At 24.4% G+C, this 23,734-nt stretch overlaps 1 protein-coding gene across 3 annotated transcripts; it reads right to left on the reverse strand.

Moving 5' to 3' along the window:
- Positions 1-1,085: 1,085 nt before the first annotated feature.
- Positions 1,086-23,367, reverse strand: LOC105845946 (SH3 domain-binding protein 5-like). Of its 3 annotated transcripts, none has more exons than XM_065810892.1 (8): positions 23,207-23,367; positions 16,569-16,684; positions 10,301-10,363; positions 8,713-8,841; positions 7,720-7,884; positions 7,401-7,531; positions 2,929-2,971; positions 1,086-2,699 (listed from the first exon to the last, which is right to left on the reverse strand). In XM_065810892.1, the coding sequence occupies exons 2-8, from the start codon at positions 16,674-16,676 to the stop codon at positions 1,890-1,892; spliced, it is 1,449 nt and encodes a 482-aa protein (XP_065666964.1). In that variant the 5' UTR covers positions 16,677-16,684; positions 23,207-23,367; the 3' UTR covers positions 1,086-1,889. The 3 variants fall into 3 exon arrangements, with proteins under 3 accessions (XP_065666964.1, XP_065666962.1, XP_065666963.1); XM_065810890.1 differs by lacking the exon at positions 23,207-23,367 and adding an exon at positions 22,301-22,433; XM_065810891.1 differs by lacking the exon at positions 23,207-23,367 and adding an exon at positions 17,088-17,244.
- Between the last annotated feature and the right edge of the window lie 367 nt (positions 23,368-23,734).

Consider the following 23,734-nt stretch of genomic DNA (forward strand, 5'->3'; position numbering starts at 1 on the left):
TATACTGACTTTAACTAAGCAATTAGGTTTGCACAGGTAACAAAGTTTTTTTTAGAAAAAAAATAACTTTGTTTAAACAAAAGCCTATGATTTCTCTTATACTGACTTTAACTAAGCAATTAGGTTTGCACAGGTAACAAAGTTTTTTTTAGAAAAAAAATAACCTTGTTTAAACAAAAGCCTCTACAGATGGCAATTTCAGTATGATGTCATCAGTGAAGTTTTTGTGTAAGCCTATATATACAATATTATATATATGTATGTATGTATGTATATATATGTGTGTGTGTGTGTGTGTGTGTGTGTGTGTGTGTGTGTGTGTGTGTGTGTGTGTGTGTGTGTGTGTGTGTGTGCACAAATATACATATAAAATGGTAAAGGTATAAGTAAGAAAACTTGGAGAGAGTGAGCGATGTACAAGTGAGCTACATATGGTATGAACAAGCTTTAGTTAAAGAAAAAAAGATTTATTTATATTAGAGAAACAGTAGAAAAAGGGAAGTTTAATATTGATGATGACAATGATGATAATGATGATGATGATGATGATGATGATGATGATGATGATGATGATGATGATGATGATGATGATGATGATGATGATGATGATGATGATGATGATGATGATGATTACAATAATAATGTTAATCATGATGATGATCACATATAAATATACATGTATATATATATATAAAATATAACATGAATTGTGAATTAAAAAAACCAAGGCTGCATAATTATTGCATCAATATTTATGTAGCCCAGGTCACAAACCACACCCCAGCCCTGGCTATTTTTTATCAAACCCAGCCCTAGCCTTGATCCCTAACATATTTTAACCTGGGTCACTTACTATATACGCATACATAAATACAACTAACAGCAAAAGCAAGCACATTAAAGTTTTAGGATTATCAACTCAACTTTGCCTTTGACGAGGACCTAAGTTTTATATTAATTCAAAGTGTGTTTTATGTTGATTCAAAATGTGTTATGGTAATTTTAAGTATGATTTATGGTACTTTTTAAAGGAAATTATTGATTTTATTTATAGATTTATTATTTAAAAACATAAGCCTGCCATGAAAAGCATAATTAAAACATGCCTTTAAAACAATTATAAATAAACATTTAAAGATAACATAAATATACAATTAAAACTATATTTTCCTTGTAAAAAAATATGTACATAAAACGCACAATTTTTATATAAAAATATTTCCTTACACTATTTTATTATTTCAAAAATAATAACTGGTAATGTTTAAAAAAATAACTCATAATATAATTAATAACAAAAACAGAAAATGATATAAACGGCAATCTGGAAAAATAATATGTTAACAAAAAGAAAAAAAGATATCGATCTTGCACAAATTATAAAATCGAAATCTATGAAGAAAAAATTTTTAAGTTTTCTCTTACATAATTATTTAAAGAAAAATTTTATAATTTTTTAATTTATTTAAATAATAAACCAGCCAAAATAAGTGAAATAAGAAAGAATGTGAAATAGAAAGAGTGTAAAACAATTAACAATGTGAAATAAGAAAGAATGTTTGAAAAGTAATAAAAATTGCTTTTGATTCTCCATATCTATATACAATACAATATTAATATTAAAATTTTTTGCATAATAAAATATAATTATAATAAGTTTAAAAAAATGTGAAAAAATGATTTAAATGATTCCAAGATTGAAATCAAAATCAGGTTTAAAAAATATAAATTTTCTTTCATAGCATGAGTATAAAAAATAATTTTTGTCTTCTACTTTTATAGAATTGTTAATATTTTGTTTAAAAAAAAACTGAAACTATACATACTACATAATTTAAAAAAACATCAACTTTAGAATATCAGACAATATACTAAAATAAAGTTAACCATTAAATAAAAGCTGAATTGGATTTGCAAAACAATTTTTTATTGTGATTTAACAACTGAAAGGAGTCTTTCTCCCCAGATATTGTATGGCGTCGCGGAATTATTTCAAACTCAGGTAAGATAAATGATTTTCTTAATAATTTGGAAATATTATGATATTCATTAATCGTACTGTCTACAAATTCTTCTTGGGGATGAGAAAATGGGATGCTATGAGAAGTTATAACATCGTATGATTTATCAAAACAGTTTTCAATTAAAGTTTTGTTAACATTGATTAAACGCTCTGTTTGAGAAAGTCGGTTTTTCGATTTTTGTTCTGCTGATGTTTCCAATAAAGACTGGACTTGTTTCCTAATTTTTACTAATTCAGTCGGACCACTAACCTGAGAAATGCTTTCACCTAAATTTTCATTGCATCCAATATTTTCATCATTTTGATTTAAAAACAAATCATTAGCTTGAGAAAGGCTCTCACCTAAATTTACTAACTCAGTCTGACTGCCAATCCGAGAAAAGCATTCACCTATATTTTCTTTGTCTCCAATATTATTATCATGTTGATTTAAAAATAAATTAGAATTGTTTTTTTCCTCTTGTTTTTCAACTTCTTTATAAACTGAAACATTGTTGTTAGATTGTGATTCAGATCCTACGCCTTCTCCTCGCATTTCCGAACAAACTTTTCGTTTCATTTCACGTGACTGATGAATATCGTCACTTATCAGTTCAAGATTATGGAGAATTTTTGCATATTCATTTTTAGAGACCTGAAGACCTTCTTGTACCTTTTCAAGGCGCGTCTTCTGTAGCTAGACAAGAATAAATTAAAATGAAACAAAATAAAAAACAAAAATATTAAAAAAATAATTTAAAAATATACAGATAAAGAAGTAAATAAAGAATTTATTTTCAATAACAAATTAAATTAGTTATTGAATTTAAATAATAAAAAAAAAATCAAAGTTTTTTTGATTTTCGAAAGAATAAAAAAACCAAATAAAAGTTTTTAAAACAAATAGCAAAAATTCAAATGCATACATCTAACTGCTGGTTGGAACTTGATTTCAAGTCAAAATAAGGTCTAAACAGTTTATAAAAAGTGATTATGCAATGTATGACTTATAATTATTAAATTTACAGTGGAGTGCTGGCCCCAAAAAGCCCATGCAAGATCTTTCTAAAAAGGTCAATTTATGGTTCATTTTATCAAATAAGTTTGATTTGAAGCCCTGTAAGTATATAAATGTAACTTAGAGTAAACTAATTTGCATAACTTTGCGTTATATAAAGAGCTTTTTATAGTATTGACATTATTGCTTAAAAATGTAAAAATGATAGATTTAAAATGAAGATGTAATGTTTAGAAGAATGTAGAAGAATTAGTTAATAATTTTAAGAATGTAGAAAAAACAATAGATAACTTTTATCGCTTGAGGGTAATTAGTAAAACAATTTTTTTTTATTCAAAAATATTTTAATAATGTTAAGTAACTGAACAATAGATAATCCAGGTATTATAAATACTTTATTGATATCAAAACTAATATATACCAAAATTTATTTGAGAAAAAAAATTTACCTTACTTGTAAAACCAGAGATTAAGTATTTAACTATAGTTCCGAAAATATGTGCGTTAAAATTTTGAATAAAACAAGAAAGGTCAATTTCTTTTGTTAACGGGACTATAACTTTATTATATTTTTTTTCTTTTTTATAATTGATATTAGATAAATTATTTTTCTTTTTCCAAAGTTTTAATAATAAACTTTTTAAAAAAAACATTTTTTTTATCATTTTAAAAATATTTTGATGCATAGAAATGTCAGATAATAAACTTGAGATTTCAAATGAAGGCATTGTATTAATTGCATGGATACATAATTAAATAATCTATACATGCAATAATTAAATAATCTGGTGGTCTGTGCATGCAATAATTAAATTGCAATAATATTTTTTTTCTTTTCTTTCTAAATGTTTTAATTAAAACAATTTAATTGAAAAAACTATTTAATTTTTCAACCAATATTTTTTTACTATTTAAAACTAAGCTATTGCGATTTCTTTTAATTAAATAATTTCATAATCACAAATTCTCATCTCACAACCGCATTCGCTTAATTCAACTTTTGAGGTGGTTTCTTTAATCTATTACATTTGTTAAAAGCAATTTATGTGACGTAATAATAAACATTTGTAATTAATTTTGAGGCTGATGTTATATAGTGTTTGCAAGTTATTCTGTATTCTAATTTTCTGTAGTTTTTTCATTCAGGATTTCTTTTTTGTTTAACAAAGCATTATTGTGACCTTTTATTATTCTTTCCATATTTTTTTTGCAACTGTAGCTAACTTTAATTGTATTTCGATTAAAAATTTTATGTAATTTATTAGAGGGCGGGAAATGTTTATCAACCAATTTTAAAAATACTTTTCCTATGTTAGTTGAAACATTTTTGCTATATGGGGGGTTGAACCAAATTACATTTCTAGTGCTATTTTTTAAGGGCATCTTCAAATATTCTTTTTAAGGGCATCTTCAAATATTCGTTTAGAGGAATTGAATACATTTTCATTAGAGGAGTTTTGGTTTAGCCTGGTTATAATATTATTGAAATTGGAATTTGTTTTAGAATTTGGGGTGGATGATTTGAGTTAATATTAATATACAATAATTCATCGCTTGGTTTTTTGAAAGACTTATAAGAATTTTCAGAGAGATTAAATGTGACATCAAGAAAGTTCACAACTTTTAAATTTTTGTTTATTTCAATTTGAAAGCCAATATTTTAAAAATTTTTATAATATATTTTCTAATTTTATCGAGCTGTGGACCAGATTTTTTACGCATTACTATTAAACTATCGTCGCGATAAAGGCCTAAATCTTTTATATTGATAATTTTACTTAATAAATCTAAAATATATAGTCCAACAAATTCACAAAACTCTGCTCCGTCAACTTGGAAATGACCCAAAAAATCCCTTGGAGAGATAATTCCATAGATAATAGGGATCACTTTAAAGAAAAAATTAAAATCTTTCAATTACGTCTTCAGGAGAAAATTGCATTTAAAGTTTCGCCTAAATACACCAAAACCTTTATTTTCAAAATATGTTTGCACAGCTAAAAGTTCAAAAAAACACTTTTTTTGTCTTAAATTTTACAAATATCACAAACTAATATCCTTTAGATTCAAAATTATGTTTTAATAAAGACATTTGCATATACATTCCAATACTAGTATATCAATATACAATATAGTATATTAAATTTCTTTTAATTTTTTAGTAGGATAAAAAATCAAAAGAAATTGATATTAAAATTTTATTTATAAGCATAGCATTATTTAAGACAACTTCTTTCAAAAAGATGTGCATATATTTCTAAATACATATACACTTAATTACAAAGTAGCTTAAACCAATACAAACTTGAGAAATTTGTAGATATTCTTTTGATATCGAGACTGTAGATCTTCTGACAAAAATAAGTAATTACACACACAAATATATACTCTGACTAAGATTTTTCTCTAGAGAGTTTTCAATCCACAACAATTTAATTTCAAACGTGTTTGCTGTTAAGATAAATAACACAACCCAGAAGATTGTCCCCATATTGTTGCATTCATTTCTATTGAACTGTCCCTGTGATATGCTTGCATTTGAAGGTGCAAGAGATTTGTCCATTCTTGTGCTTGATTCCATATTTCAAGGAGTTGCTTGAAAATATGGTTGAAGATTTCAAGAAAAAGATGGAGTTCCATTGGAGGAACTACATCAAGAATAAGTTCAGATTGTCTGCAGGGGTTAATTAATGGAGGATGGACAACATTTAAATAATTCTTAGCCGACTGAAGTTTTGCACCTGAAGAGAGGAATCCAGCATAGCTGTTGCATAAAGAACTAAATGTTCTTGATTGGCCAGAGTTTTTAAGGTTCAGTTAGACTCGACATCACACCAGCAACATGGATGTTTGCTAGAGTGAGAATGGATACCACATAAAATGTTGGCTACTTTCATGTCACATGAAATTATGTAAGACACATCTTCATTTGTATGAGGTTTAATATTGTCCTAAGATTTTCATGTTTCAGGAATACCTTCTGCTGCAAAAACAATCAGCTGTTTTTTTACACCACCATTCTGGGCAGAAGAACTTGAGTATAACTTCGCTTGGAATATGTGTCAACTACGCTGAGGATAATTTTCAAGAATGAACCACCTCCATCAAGTCCTTATACTGAGAGAATATGTTTGATTAAGGCATTCAAGTTCTTGCAGTGAACAACTTTTTGAATTTGGTTTTTTATTTCTTTGACCAGAATGACAACATTTAACATCATGAAAAAATCTGCTGATTTTTTGTCAAGTTTTTGCTTCATGTTTGCCATTGAGTTGTTTAGAGCTGTGCAAGCCTTTTCACACCAACATTGGAAAGATTCGTACTGTTTTCAACTTGGACAAATGTTTCAGCAGTAAATAGCTGTTGCTTGTACTTTGCTGAAAGTCCTGGCAGAATTTTTAAAGATTTACCTCCACTTGCTGAACTAATTTTGACAGTACCTCCTGGAGAGGCATCTTTTTTAGAGATAAAATAAGCTGCTATTTGTTCAGCACACTTACGGTCCTCTATGGCAAGTTTCTGTACATTTTCCGCTTTTTATCTATAGTACAAAAGTGAGGATGTTCTTTTGCAAGTACTGACAAACTAATAATGCATCTTTTTTCAGCTGGCTGTGTAGGTTATAATAGGTTAATACAATGTTGCTTAGAGATATTTGCAACATTTAAGACAAAACAAAAGGTTTTTTTTAATGACTTCAAGCAGTGGAAACACATTTTGAAAATTAAGTTCCTTAGTGTATGTTAGGAAAAAACTTTAAATGAAATTTTCACCGGCGGACATAATTAAAAGATTTTAATTTTTGTTTTAAAGTGATAAATTTAGCCTATAGAATCACATCTCCAAGGGATTTTTATTCACAGTTATCCAAAAAGTACCCCTTTTTGGACAACTGTGTATTAATACTATATATTTATATATATTATATATATATAAATATATATATTTATATATTTTAGTTAATACTACATATATATTTTTACCAATAGAGTGCATGTTACTCCACACATTGGGATTTTACAAGGTTCAATTTGTTAAATTACCTTTCTCTGAATTAGTTAAATGAAAAAAATAATTTGAAATAACTTTGCAAAAAAATCAAAATTTACAAGATTTTCTTTCTTATAATTTTATTTATCATGCATTTAATCAACAAAAAAATTTCTCTTGCAAGATTTAATAAACACAAGCAGTAAGCGCACCGTTAAATTGGTTATTAGTAACTAAATTATCAATTACAATGTAACTTGATACAATATCTGAAAATATAACTAAATATATATTTATCTATGCTTTTAATTTCTGCATAGCCACTGTGGGGCCAGCAAGCCACTGTAAATTGATTTTACAGAATCATAAAATATTAATAAAGAAAATAACCTTGATTTAACAATGTGCTTTTTTAAAGAATCATAAAGATCCAGAGCAACTTTGTTTTTTTTCTCAAACTCAACACTCGCATTCCGATGAACTTCCCAAGCTTTTTGCGATTGGGCAGCAGCTTCCATTACCTTATTACACAAATTAAAATTAAAAAAGGTAAAATAAATAATTAAAAATATAATTATTTAACCTATGCAAAATATAATTTTAAATTTGATTAAATAAATATAAGATTAAACTTGAATAAATCCAACTGCAATTAAAATAACATCTTTTAATAAATTTAATTTAAAAAAATGGTTTTATTCATGTTTACCTCTACTGTAGCTTGATTGAGCATTTCTTGAAGTGCGGGATCTAATTTACGATCTGCGGAAGAAAAGACAATTCTTTCTGTATCAGTAACTAACTTTTTTGCATTAAAATGGCGTGTTTGTGCTTGCTCGAATTTTAAAGCAGCTTCATGAAGTTCACTGTGACTCTTGGTTAAGAATAATTAAAGATAAAATTTTACATATATATACACATATATGTGTATATATATATATATATATATATATATATATATATATATATATATATATATATATATCAGGGGCTATTCTAGAAAAATAATTCGGGCAGCAGTACCCTCCCCCCATGCTGGTGCCTTTCCGTAAGGAAATTAGCCATAGATAAGCATTTTTTTGAAAAAGAAAACGATATTTGCCGTATAAAAAAACTTACTTATAACTAAGGCTCTGGTCTTTTTAAAATTGTCAGCTCCAGGTTTAAATTAATTTCTACCAATCTCACCAAAAAATGTTTTTAAAGGTTTATAAATATCAGACAAGTTATAGACTAAACAAATATTCAAATTATATCAACTAAAACAGAAAACTTCTTTTACGAATAAAAAACTTTTCTAGAATTTTTATCTTAAAACTTAAACTTAAAATCTATCAAAGCTTATTTATTTTAAAATTTAAAGATTTAAATTTAAAGAAAAATTACTGCTAAGTCATTTTTATGTTTGATTGGTCATTTTAAGTTTTTATGTTTTAATACTTTCCTAATCATTCAAAGCAAAAATACCTCAATAAATTGTTATCAATTTAGTAAAATTTTGAGGTTTTACTTTTTAATGAAAAGTTCTTTCCATAAAAAAGTAAAAACATCTAAACAAAGCAAATTAAAATAATAAAACAGTTTCAAACAGATTTATATAACATATATATTCAAACAGATTTATATTACAGTCATTAACATAATGACTTATTATATACAATTATACATAAGGTTTTATAACTATAAAATTTAAATTACATACAATTTTTGCGCATTTTAATGCTTCATAATAAGGTCTAGATTTGTCAACTGCCTTTCCTAACTTTTGATGCATCACTTTTAAATGAAACGCAGCATCTTGCATTAATTGTTGAAAAAGTGCCTGCGCTTCCTAAAAAAATTTTTTGATACAAAAATACATAGATATAAAATTTTAAAATTACCATATATGGTCAGCGAAAATGAAGAAGCAATAGTAAAAATGAGCAAGAAGTAAAACTGTGAAATTAAAATTGATCTTTTTGATGAGTGCCTGAGTCATTTTATAAAGATCTGCTAATAAAAGGACTTGTATGTTATAAAATAAACTTAAAAAACATAAAAAATTTAAAAATATATACTTTATATATATAGATATATAAAAAATATATATACTTTAACCACTTAGGAGTAAATAGATTGTTTATTTTTTAAATACTCGTAAAAAGTTTCCAAAGTGTCACGATAAGTTGCAAGCCTCCTGAGGAGAGGCATGCGGTCATACGTGTCTCCTCAGGTTGCCTTACTGGCCACGCATACAATACTTTGTTTTGACAAGTTGGCATGATTTGATAAATAGCTAAACTTTATAATCAGTTTAATCTGGTTTGAAAAAAAAAAACTAAACTGAACTAAAAAAAAACCAAACTAAACTGAAGAGAAAATTTCAAGTAAACAAACTATAAACAGAAAAAAGAAACAAAAACTTTACAAATGATAAAATAAAACGATAAACCAGAATAAAAAACATAAAAATAAGATATTTTTTAAATTTAAAAACATCTTAATTAACAGTTCAAAGCTAATAATTTTTTACATAATTTGTCAGCATAGCACTTTAGATGATATAACATTCAATATTTGAGGCACGCATGTTAGTTAAGTATTGGGTGCAAATCTATTTAACAGACTATTTTTTATATTTTATTCACTTAGTAGACATGAAAAAATAACAAAGTTTAAAAGTTTTTATATAATTAAGTTTCGAAGTAACTAAATTTGGATTAAATAACTTTAAAGCTTCAATCTTTTATAAAGTCTATTAAATTAAAACACTTTTAAGTTAAAAACAAGATTTATACTTTATTTATTTTATCAACCATTAAGTAATACATTCTTTTTTTGTCAGCTTAGAAACTATTTTTTTTTTAAATCTTTTTTTTAGTTTAATTTAGCTTTTTCAATGCATTTTTAAAACATGCATTTTATCAAAATACACAAAGAGCTGCAACCAAGTTATTAAAACAAAATATTTTATCTGTGATAAAATATCTAAGAGATGCACAACCACATGTCTTTTCTCAGAAAGCTTGAGTTGTTTTCTTATCTTAAATAAACCTTATAAATTAAGATTAGAGTAAAATTTAGCATAACAAATTAATTATTAAGATATTATTTTTTTATTATTAAATAATAGCAATATGAGGGAGATGGGAATAATAAAAGAAAATAAGATTATGAGTATTGAAGAAGCAGCATAATTGAAAACCACCCAACTAAAATATCTTGAAATTTATTTTGAAATTTCAGTAATATTTCAGTTACTTAATATAAAGACATTAAATATTTCAGTTACTTAATATAAAACTTACTCCAAATTCTGTTTCTAAATGATTTATTCCGTCTGTAGCAGCATTTAATCTTTCAAGTTCACACTAAAAATGACACTATACAATAAAATTTTTTAGCTATATAATACTCTATAGCAAATATTGAACAAGATTTATAACAAAAATAGAGCAAAGCTCTCTCTCTCTCTCTCTCTCTCTCTCTCTCTCTCTCTCTCTATATATATATATATATATATATATATATATATATATATATATATATATATATATATATATATATATATATATATATATATATATATATATATATATATATATATATATATATACATATATATATATATATATATATATATATATATATATATATATATATATATATATATATATATATATATATATACATATATCGATATATATATATATATATATATATATATATATATAAATATATCTATATATATATATATATATATATATATATATCTATATATATATATATATATATCTATATATACATATATCTATATATATACATATATACATATATCTATATATATCTATATCTATATATATATATATATATATATATATATATATATATATATATATATATATATATATATATATATTATATATATATATATATATATATATATGAAAAAATATATATTGAAAAAGTCCAAAACCGTGCCACCAAAGCAATTCCATCTCTCAAAGCGTTATCCAGTGAAGCCAGATTAGCACAAATCTTACCTCACTAAATGAAAGACGCAATCGAGGTGATTTAATCTACAACTTCAAATTTATAAATAATTTAGAAAATATTTATTGGATTAACCCACAAATCGGCTATCCATCTGTGCGAATAACTAGAGGAACTCTCATCGCCAATACAAAGAGTTTTTTAACGCTTCTGACCTTAATAACAACATGCATGCTATTTCAACTAGACTCAATTTCTTCCCTAACAGAGTAGTAAACCGATGGAACTCACTCCCACAAACTGTGATTGACTCTCATCATCTCAATGAATTTAAAAATCGTTTAGACAAACACTGTAGCCAACATATATATATATATATATATATATATATATATATATATATATATATATATATATATATATATATATATATATATATATATATATATATATATATATATATATATATATATATATATATACATATATATATATATATATTATAGTGTCATTTTCATTACTTTTGCCTTTCATCCAACTTATCTGTGTTGTCTTAAACCCAAAACTAAAAAAACTTCTTCAACTCTTCCTGATGATCCAGCAATGGTGAAACTTCAAGTTGAAGAAAAAAGTTAGATACTATTTACTAATTTATATATATATATATATATATATATATATATATATATATATATATATATATATATATATATATATATATATATATATATATATATATATATATATATATATATATATATATATATATATATATATATATATATATTATAGTGTCATTTTATTTACTTTTGCCTTTCATCCAACTTATCTGTGTTGTCTTAAACCCAAAACTAAAAAAATAATTGCAAAAGCTAATAAAACTAAATGTTTTTTAAATAACTGCAAAAACACAAACTTGATTTTTTTTTTGTTTTAATGCAAAATTATTTTGTTTTTATTTTTCTATTATTTTATACAGTTTTCATTATTCAACTTTATTTGTTTTATTTTTTTGGTATTATGTTTTTATTTTATTGACTGATTTATTAAGAGATTGGTGCAGCAGAGAGTACATATATCGAATGACTTAAATAGGTAGCCTATGCGATGAGTGTATATTTACTGACTTGAATAGGTAAAAAATGTGAGGATTTTTTTTTATGTTAATAGATTATGGTAAACCTTTTGAACAACTTTGTTCAAGAAAGCAAGAAATTTAATATAAAATTTTTCACTTGCATTTTCTAATTGAAAATATATGTAAATAATAGTTAAAAATAAATAAATTTTTATTTGCTTTTAAAAATTGAATATGAAAAATAAAAATATTAACTTTAAAAAATTTAGTTATAGAACTTTAATGTATTAGCATGCTTTGTCTATGTCAATTTTGAAAAATCAATAAAAGGGTAAATGCATGCATATTTATTTATTTTTAAGTCTATTGATAATTAATGTATTTCGTAATTTTATAATTAATTTGAAATTCTTTGTTATTAGTGTTTCTTCATATTTTATGCTTTTTTAAACTATTTTTAAATATAAATTAGTTATAATACAAAAAGTAAATGCATTTACTGATAATTAGAGGTTTATATAAAAAACTTTTTTCTCTGTGCAGCGGTCTTGTTCGTAAGGGTTCATGTTTCAAAGTTGAAGAGTTGAGAGAGGGTTAAAACCACAAAAAATGTTGCCTCCTTGACTGTAGAGGTCCTCTTGACCTTAAGGAGGTGAATAGCTTGAAAAAAAAGTTTACAACAAAACAAATTAGAATGGTCAGTTTTTCATTTATAAATATAAGTTGTGGTGGTCAAGCTAATATTAGGCACCCAATAAGAACATACAAAACAACTTTTTTCATAAAATCTAGCTCCATTAAAGTGTTTAAGATATATAGATTGGAATTGACAAACACATATCACACAATCAAACATCATTATAAAGTTGATAAAAGTTATATACTATATTTCAACTAAATTTTTGTCAGTGCAAACCAAAACTACTCCCTTAATTAAATCAAATATTGCCCCACATTCTTTTAATTAAATCAATTATTAAATCAAATTACCATATTCTCTTAATTAAATTAATTATTGCACCACATTTTTTTAATATATCAAAATAGCAGTTAAAAAAATAACTCTTATGAAATTGCAACAGGTACAACAATCACTGTTTATCTAAATTATTTTTCTTTCTTTTTTTTTTTGAATTCTACATATTTATATGTATAAAAGAATAGAATTTAAATTGCTAATGAAACAATCACAACAGTAACTTACTTTGCATTGACACATTAAAAGAACTGAAATTAGACTTGAGTAAATGTGTAGCTTTCTGCGCAGATAATACAAATACTTTGGAGTATTTAAAGAAACGCTAAATGTAAGATTTACTATAACTTAAGGTAATCAAACAAAAATATGCTAGGTATCGGTTGGTATAAAATGTCTTAAAAAAAATTGGAAAATCAAAATATTTTATCTTATTACATGTATGCATTAGGTAAAGCCAATTTAAACAAAAAAAGTTAAGTGTTGAGGGAAAAATAAACATCAATGCTAAAAATGCCTTAAGACAGGAAAAAGAAAAATACTACAAATAATTTGTTAAATTTTAATTATGCAGTTAGTGATTTTTACACAACTACATACAATTATCTTTTTTACTGCTTGTAAATATTTCAATAAATAAAGGAGTTAAACAATTTACTTCTATTTAATTAAAAGAGTAAAAAGATAATGATTGAAAAGTCAACAAAATAGAAAAAAATTTTGCTTTTATATGAGAAATAAGTTGTTATTTTTGAAATATCATTGTTAAAACTTTGAAGAATGCTTTTAAAACTTTTAAAAGTATGTCAGTACATGTTTTTTAATAAAATTTACCGCATGTGTAAAACAGATCAAGCTACAAAAAGAGGTATAAAAGTCAAGGTTTTGTCATGAAATTAAGAGTTATGGAACTATTTATATTAGCATTCAACTATTAAATGTTAATATAAATATATTATATATATATACATATATATATATATATATATATATATATATATATATATATATATATATATATATATATATATATATATATATATATATATATATATATATCATATATATATATATATATATATATATATATATGTATGTATATATATATATATATATATATATATATATATAGATCTATAGTTTGTTGGCTTTGGGAAGAGCGGAAGGAAAAAAGTGATTCTTACGCCAACATATACGTCACTTTTAATTACTTTTAACTTTCGTCCAACATTTCCGTGTTGGACGAAAGTAAAAACCATTAATTTAATTACAAATTAATCGTTTTTTAAAAAAACCACAAAAACGCAAATTTAATTGACCGGAATGTTTTTAAAACGTTTTGAATGTTTTTAACAATATAAACAATGTTTTTATTTTTATTTTTTTTAATAAAATGTTTTTATTTTTATTTTTTTTAATAAAATGTTTTTATTTTTATTTTTTTTACTGTAAATCATGCGCGGAGTGATGCTACATCGACTATCTTATAGCCTGACTCGCAAGGGAGTGCTGCTACATCGACTGACAAATAGCCTGACTCGCAAGGGAGTGCTGCTACATCGACTGACAAATAGCCTGACTCGCAAGGGAGTGCTGCTACATCGACTGACAAATAGCCTGACCCGCAAGGGAGTGCTGCTACATCGACTGAGGGTTTGGTTGGGGCAGGCAGTCTATCATTATTAAAAAAAAAAATTCCGGTCTTGCATTTTAATTTTTACTTTTTGTCAACAAAATATGGAAAAAACTTTCGGACAACATCTACGGGTTGTATATATATATATATATATATATATATATATATATATATATATATATATATATATATATATATATATATATATATATATATATATATATATATATATATATATATATATATATATATATATATATATATATATATATATATATATATATATATATATATATATATATATATATATATATATATATATATATATATATATATATATATATATATATATATATATATATATATATATATATATATATATATATATATATATATATATATATATATATATATATATATATATATATATATATATATATATATATATATATATATATATATATATATATATATATATATATATATATATATATATATATATATATATATATATATATATATATATATATATATATATATATATATATATATATATATATATATATATATATATATATATATATATATATATATATATATATATATATATATATATATATATATATATATATATATATATATATATATATATATATATATATATATATATATATATATATATATATATATATATATATATATATATATATATATATATATATATATATATATATATATATATATATATATATATATATATATATATATTAGGGGTGTTCAAAGAACAACTTTTTTTGAAATGGTCTGCTGTCACCCCCTAAATGTGTTCTATGTAATAAATTAATACTAAATTTAAAAGATTTTTGATTAAAAAAAAATTTTAGGGGTCGCTCAAGACCCTTAAACATCAGGCAGGTCCCTAATATTTTGAAAAAATAAGTTCTTCAAAAGCAAATCATGTTGGGTCTTAAAGGAAGTAAAATTTTATAAAAATTCTAAAAATAATAATCATTTTATATAAAGATTACTATTTTAAATTTTATGGCTTAAAAACTACCATTTTTTAACTAAAAATAAAAAAGTACATATTTTCATAGTTTTTTTAAACAAACTTTTTTAATTTGTGTTTCCATAAATTTCACTTCTTTTGAGACCCAACATGATATGCTTTTGAAGAACTTTTTTTTTTCAAAATATTAGGGACCCGTCTGATGTTTAAGGGTCTTGAGCGACCCCTAAAATTTTTTTTTATTCAAAAAATTTTTTAATTTAGTATTAATTTATTACATAGAACACATTTAGGGAGTGGCAGCAGACAATTTCAAAAAAAGTTGTTTTTTGAACACCCCTAATATATATATATATATATATATATATATATATATATATATATATATATATATATATATATATATATATATATATATATATATATATATATATATATATATATATATATATATATATATATAAATATATATATAAATATAAATATATATATATACATATACATATACATATATATATGTACGTATGTATGTATGTATGTATGTATGTATGTATGTATGTATGTATGTATGTATGTATACAGTGCCGTGCTGTAACTTTTGGGGGCCCTGTGCAGAACCTGAAAAAAAAATTTTTTCTTTTAATTCGTAGTAATTTATGGTATTGGAGAAGTTTTTCTAATTTATTTAATAGGGGGCCCAGTGCAATTGCACTTGTTGCACTTGCGATAGTACGGCGCTGTATGTATATATGTATGTATGTAATGTATATATAATGCAATTCTATTATATTATGCTATATAATTTACTATTATGTAATATAATGAGTGTAAATAAAAAGAATTTTAAAGTATTATTTTATTGAAACTGTTAAAAATTTTTAAACCTTAATTCTTGGATCTAGTTCTTCTTCTTCTTCTTTTTCTTCTTCTTCTTTTTCTTCAAAATTGCTATACTTAGATTTTTGCCGTGCTTCATTCTCTTTTGATATCATCTCTAAAACTGACATAAAAGTAAAATCAATTATTTAGGTGTTGAACCTTGTTTTTAAAAAGAAAATTAAAAAAATAATAATTTGTATTTCTAAGTATTTTGTATTTCTGAGTATATCTGAGAAGTTAAAATGGCAAAATAACAAAAATAAAAACACATATAAGCTGCTACATTTTCTTAAAAACTATTTGGGAATTAAATCTAATAGCAGTTGTATACTGGTATAGTGTGTGCACATAATACCAGTGGCTGTCACGGTATTTTATAATTACTTATACATAAGCATTGTAAACAAATATACTGAGTATAAAAAATATAAACAGTTCTTAAAAAAAAAAGATAAATATTATTTTTCGTTGCAAAAAAATAGAAATAAATTTATTCGGTACATATTTGAAAGTTTTGTTCTTACACAATCCATTTCAAACTGATAACTTTGTTGACATTTCATGGATTTGTTTACAATAGGATATATGAATCATTAACAAACGACCAAGGGTGCTTAGTCGCAGTTGACCCGTACCGATAGCGGTGTAGTGGAATAGCGTCGCAAATTTTTCGAATGTCGCAATGAGTGGTTGTCGTATTTTTGGATTGTCAAAAAAACAAAAAAAAACAAAAAACAGATTAGGGAATAATACCGCAAACGAGTTTAATGAACAGCGTCTTAAACAAAAAGTGTCGCAAATGAATTTAAATCGACTGAAGGTTTTGGTATAAACAGGCAATCTATCAACTTAAATATATATATTTGTTACTATTTGTGACACTATTCTTTTTATTATTTGTGGCATTATTTTATTTCTACTATTTGAGATACTATTCCTTTTTTTTTTAATTTGTTGTTGCGAAATTTGGCCTTGGTGTTTAAGTACTGTCCCCAGTACCAAGATGGCTTGATTGTACTGCGCCATAACATCTATACCGACTTTTTTCTCAAACAATCCTTAAAGCTTATGCTACAGAATTAAGAACAGGATTCAAAGTGAGATATATAATAATATAGCGGTGATTAAAAAATATTATTTAACGAGGTGAAGGAGCAAAAAACTTTGATCTCTTTTCCAAATGTAAAGTGAAATAGATCATACCCAATGAGATTCATACCAAGAAAAAATTACCACTTTAGACTAAATCAAATTTTATCAACAAGTTTCATTAAGACAAGTTATTTTGGTTAAAAACCATACCCATTATTACCATAGTTATTATCATCAACTGCAAGCAATTATCATGCACATTATGAACTTCCTTGTAAAATGCTACTCTACGGTGCTCTGTAATAAGACCGTAAATACTTCTCGGAGGACCTAAATAACTTAAAAATAATAATAAAAGCAAGTTTAAACAAATCTTAGAATAGATAGTGTAACTAGTTAAAAGAACTCCCCCTTCTCTGCTCTCATCTAATTATTTAAATTTTTGCTATGCTAATTAACAAGAATTTATCATCGAACACTTAAATGCTTTCAATACAAAAGCATTCAAAAACACATTTGAAACACATTTTTTTATCATAGCATGGGCAAGCACCTGTTCCCTTTTTCTTATTCGCTTTTTTCACTTTACCCCACACCTGCCCCACTTTACCCCAATGGTAGATCCTCTATAATTAAAAAAGTATAGATCTTATATAATATAAAAAATATATACTTTGTTATAACCTGATATTAATTTTGTTATAACAAATGATGTTTGTTAGGCCATTGGTTAAATTTGCTGTTCCAGTTTGGTCGCCAATTTTGCAAGGTTTTCCTATTTAAAAGATAATTATTTTCAAAGGTGAGTGCAAAGGTGATCAACAAAATTATTTTCTTTTATAAAAATATTGATTCCTTATGATTTCCGAAGACGTATTTTAAACATTCAAAAGACGTCTTTTTTAGGTCCCATTTTTTTCCCCATGTTTTTAGGTCCCATGTCTACTGGGAAAGTAAAAAGAGTTTTTATGTAATTACTATTTTTCGTTATTTTTAGTAAATCTAAATTTTTTTTTTCATAACATTTTAAGTTTTTTTATAACAATAACTACTATTGCTATTATTATCATTTTTTTCATGTTTTTTATTCATTGTTACTATCTATTAGTTTTAAACTGTTTGTAACTGTGCCAACCTATAAATGTACAAATATTGTATTTATAAAAACATGCGACTTATTGTTATTATATTGTAAATTATAATTTTTTTTTTTTTTTTTTTTTAATTTTTTTGTTCTTTAATCCTTACAAATTCGTAAAATATAATAGAATCTTTACAGAGTAAGTAAAATTAAAAAAAAATAATATTAATAATAATTACAAAGTTACGTTATACAAAAAAATATATAATGTAAAACCGTAAAGTATTAGAAATTACTTCAAAGAGCGCGGAAAACTTACAGAAGACCGACGGTCTTGTCATTAAGAAACCGCTACGCGTTACTAATATTTATGGATGCTTTTATTTAAAATAAGTTTATATATATATTTTTTAAAAAAACAAAAAAATGTTATCGGTTTTCGGCAGAATGAGAATAAAATCCAAAATGCAAAAAAACAAAGAAAGCAAACAAAAAGTAGTTTTTAATTTTTTAATTTTATTTCAATAGACATTAATATAAGTAGGTACACGATTTGCTAAATAGGTAATATATAGTCGTTTGAGTGTTGATAAATAAGCCTATTATTTGCTTTTGTGTTTTTGTTATTGCTGTTGTTTTTGAGTTATTTAGAGTTTTTTGAATTATTTAAAGTTTTTTGAGTTATTAGAGTTTACATTAGTTTCGGAAAAAAGTTAGTTTTATACATAGTTTTAAATGTTTTTGGGTTAATAAAAATTCATAAAGTTGTTAGTGTTTAAAATGAGATCTTTTAATAACGTTTTCAGAGTATTTAAGTTATTCGATTTTTCCAGTTGAGTATTTTTTGATATTAATTTGTTATATAGATAAGGACCACGGTACGAAATGGAAAAGTGCGAGAGATTTGTTTTTTTAAAAGGTACGTTGAATTTTCCGGTTCCTCTGGTATGGTATCTATTTTTGCTATTTTGGAAAAAATTCTTTGAAAAGTAAGAAGGAACAAGTCCAAGTTTATATTTGAGCATAAATTACAAATTTTGGAATATATTGATTTGATATACATTTAATGCTTTCAAATTTTTTAAAAGTGGCTCAGCATGCGAGAGTCTATCCTTATTAACAACTATTCTTGCAGTATGTTTTTGTTTTCGATATAGTGTGGTTAGTTTGGATCTATGAGTGCTCGCCCACGCAACATTAGCGTATATGTAGTAGCTTTGTATAAACGAGAAGTATAGAAACTTTAAATTATCAGGAGACAGTATAGAACTAGCTTTATAGAGGATACCAATGATTTTTTATATTTTGGTATTTAATGTATCTATATGTGATTTTCATGAGATGTTCTCATCAATATGTATCCCAAGAAATTTAGTTGCTTGGGTTCTCTCTATTTTTTTATTTTTCTCTCTCTATTTTCAAATTATAAATATTGTTACTATTTCTTGCCATTATTAATTAATAGCAATAAAAAGAACATTAATGTAATTATAATTGCTATTGTTTGAGAACTTTTTTTGATAATACTGGGACCCACGTCACGTTCATAGATCTTAAGCAATCAATAAATTTTTTTACCTAATATTTAAAATCAAGTACCATTATATAAAATAAAACACATTAGGGGAGGGGGCGGTGGGTTAAGTTCAGTGCCGTGGCTAATTAGTCGGAGCCCCCCTCCTTTCATTAAAAAAACAACCTGTCAGTAACCCCCAATTTCTTCATAATTCAAAAAAAAAAAAAAATGCTTCTTAAATTTCCTAAAGGGCCACTAAATTTGTAAATGGACCTCTTAAATTTGCAGAGCCTGCCCGCGGGGTATTTTTCGAAAACAAAGTATTTTTAATATATATATATATATATATATATATATATATATATATATATATATATATATATATATATATATGTATATATACACACACACACACACACACACACACACACACACACACACACACATTATTGTAGTATTATCCCAATGTTTAATTCTGGTTTATGTTGTTTTTTCCTGTAATTACGCGACGCGTTGAGCTTTTTTTCACATTTACGTCATTTTATTTGAGTTTTTATTACTGATGGCAAAAATGTTTTGTTAGTTAAATGTTAATTCAATTTTTATTCACAGTTACGTCATTTTACTCAAGTTAAATGTTCAATAAAAATAGAATTAACATTTAACTAACAAAACATTTTTTGTCTTACGTAATAAAAATTAACTTGAGTAAAATGACGTAAGTTCTATCATTTAATTTAGTTTTTATTACATATTTACGTCCAAATGGAACACACGTTGACTACGGATCTTTTTGATATTTGATATGACTTTGATTGATTTACCTAACTCAAAATCATTATTTAAATTATTGCTTATTATTATTATTATTATCGGAAACTGTAAACAAAAAGTACAAATAAAAAATGTGCTTTCTTAAAGAAAATAATTTTTTTTTGAAAAAAATTTTCTTTGAGGAAATAATAATATTTTTTTTTATAAAAACAACATGGATAAATATTACGTCTTTTATTTTTTTTTTTAATTAAAAACTCTATTCAATAAATGTAAAGTAAATTAGAAAAAAAACTGCAACAAAACAACAACAATAATATAATAGTAATAATAATAATAATAAAATAGTGCTAATACTTAGCGGACACAACATTTATGCGTCGTCTTAACGTCTTAACTTAACGTCTAAGACGTCTTAACATCTATGCGACGTATTATGGATGTCACATCTCCTGGACAACATCCAGCGAACGTTCTGTGTCCGCTGGTTAAAATTTAAAAAAGCAGAAATTGAAAAATAATTGATATTACTGATAAGGAATTATAATAAAATTTTTTAAAAAGTTGTTTAAATTATTTTTGTTTCAAATAAGGAAATGAAGATAAACTTTTTTAATGTTGTAGTTGTTTAAACTTATTCATAATACAATCGAGACTCCTTCCATTCACAGATGCAGTAGTGAACAACGGAATGTTTCCCATTTCTTAAGGTTTTATGGGGAGGTAGATTTAATTTTTCATTGTTTTTATATATTAATGAAGTTTACTTGTGATTTAAAATGTATTTTAACTTTTATTAGTGTTGTCAGAAAATATTATTAATAATATTTTCTCAAATGTAACAATGTAAAGATCAATCAAATATAAATTTTGGAAATTTATTCTTGTTTACATTTTATATTTATATAATATTTTGATTATATTATTTAATTCATTGGAATAAATTTAACTTCATTGTTTTGTTAAAAAACGAACACTTATCTGTAATAAATATTGTTTTTAAATATTAAAAATATCCAGTGAAAATTCTTAAATGAATTGATTAAAATATAAAATACATTTTAATAAAACTCGAAAAATCTGTGGAACAAGTTTGGTTAATAGTTTTAAAAAATGTTAACGTAATATATTTCGGTATTTTTCAAAAAGAGTATTAATTGATATCATCTGAATATAGTGTTTGGATTCTATATAAAGATTAAAATATAAATTCTTAAAAAAACTTAGAGCAACAAAGCATATGAATTTAAAAAAACAAAAACGTTTAGGGTTACCTAAAGAATCGTACATTTAAGTAGTTTTAATGATTCTCAGAATGCCACAAATTTTCACTTTATCAATACGAAAAAACTCCAAGCAACGACTAATAAATGATTTTTTTGAATGTACTTGTTGTCATATTAAAGCATTTGTCGTCATATAACTGACAATGACGTGATGACTCTAATTTTGAATTAAAAAAAAATTTGCCGTAAAAAAATCTCTTACGTAAAAATGACGTTAAAAAAAGTTCCGAAGTTAAATTGACATTCTCTGTTACGTAGACCATACAAGTCAAAATCTACACATTATTGTATTATGCGTAGATGTATATCCCACTAAACAATGTCAATTCAGAGTTAAATACCTGGAAAGTTAACGCTTATTTGTGTGAAAGTTAAAGCAACTTGTGAGAAAAAAAGAAAAAAAAAAGAAGATATTTAACCAAGATATTACAACTTTTAAAAATAATTTAACATACTTTTAAATAATTAATACTTTCTGCTACTGTAAGGCAAATATTTATTTACTGCATATTCTACTAAAATTGCAATTTTCATACAATTTTTGTCGGCTAATCCGGCTTATTTTAAAACTATCCAGATTAGCGGATAAATTGGGCATTCCATGTGACTCTGACCTGAGGTAGAGAACAGAAAAACCCATTTGTAGTAACATGTAAAGGAATTTCGTCAGACCTGGCTAAGGTAACTAATGGGACATCTATAATATTGCAGAAGAACAAATTATAATTTTAAAGAAGTACAAAGTATAAATCTACACTGTAAAATTCAATGGTAAAAAAATTTTTTTTTTACCTGCTTTAATTTACTATTATTCTTGTTTATTGTTGCCATTATAAACCAAATAAATATTATATAAACTTAAAAAAAAATTATTCTTTATACAACTTTGTGTACCTTGTTAATTGTTGTAGAATACTGCGGAGCCGAATGCGCATATAATTATAGTTTGTCAAGTTCGAATATTGAAGGTTTGAGAAAATAATAAACAATAAAACATAACCATTATAAAACCATTATCTCAAAATTATCAAACTCAAAAAGCTTTGCATCAGGTTGAAACAGGTAAATGAATTGAAGTTTTAAGAAAACTGAATGAAAAACTTGTTTTAAAAGTATAATATTTGCGTAAATATTATATTATTATTCTTCTCACTAGTGCTATTGTACTAAACAGTCGATCTGATTGTACATTGAACTAGACAGTCAATCTATGATAAAATATATTGTAAAACGCCACCAATCCAATTTATTCTAAAATTTGGTAACTTTTTGTCTATTTTTTGAAGAAATTTAGTAATTTATTTTCAAATAAATATTGTATCACTTGTTCAATTTGCACAAACGAGTTTTTACAATACAAATTTTTTGAATCCTGTTTTTTACATAATACAATGTAAAAACTCAATTCAAAAAAGTTTAGCA

This window comes from Hydra vulgaris, chromosome 11 (assembly GCF_038396675.1).
Source record: "Hydra vulgaris chromosome 11, alternate assembly HydraT2T_AEP".
In the NCBI taxonomy this organism is placed as follows: domain Eukaryota; kingdom Metazoa; phylum Cnidaria; class Hydrozoa; order Anthoathecata; family Hydridae; genus Hydra; species Hydra vulgaris.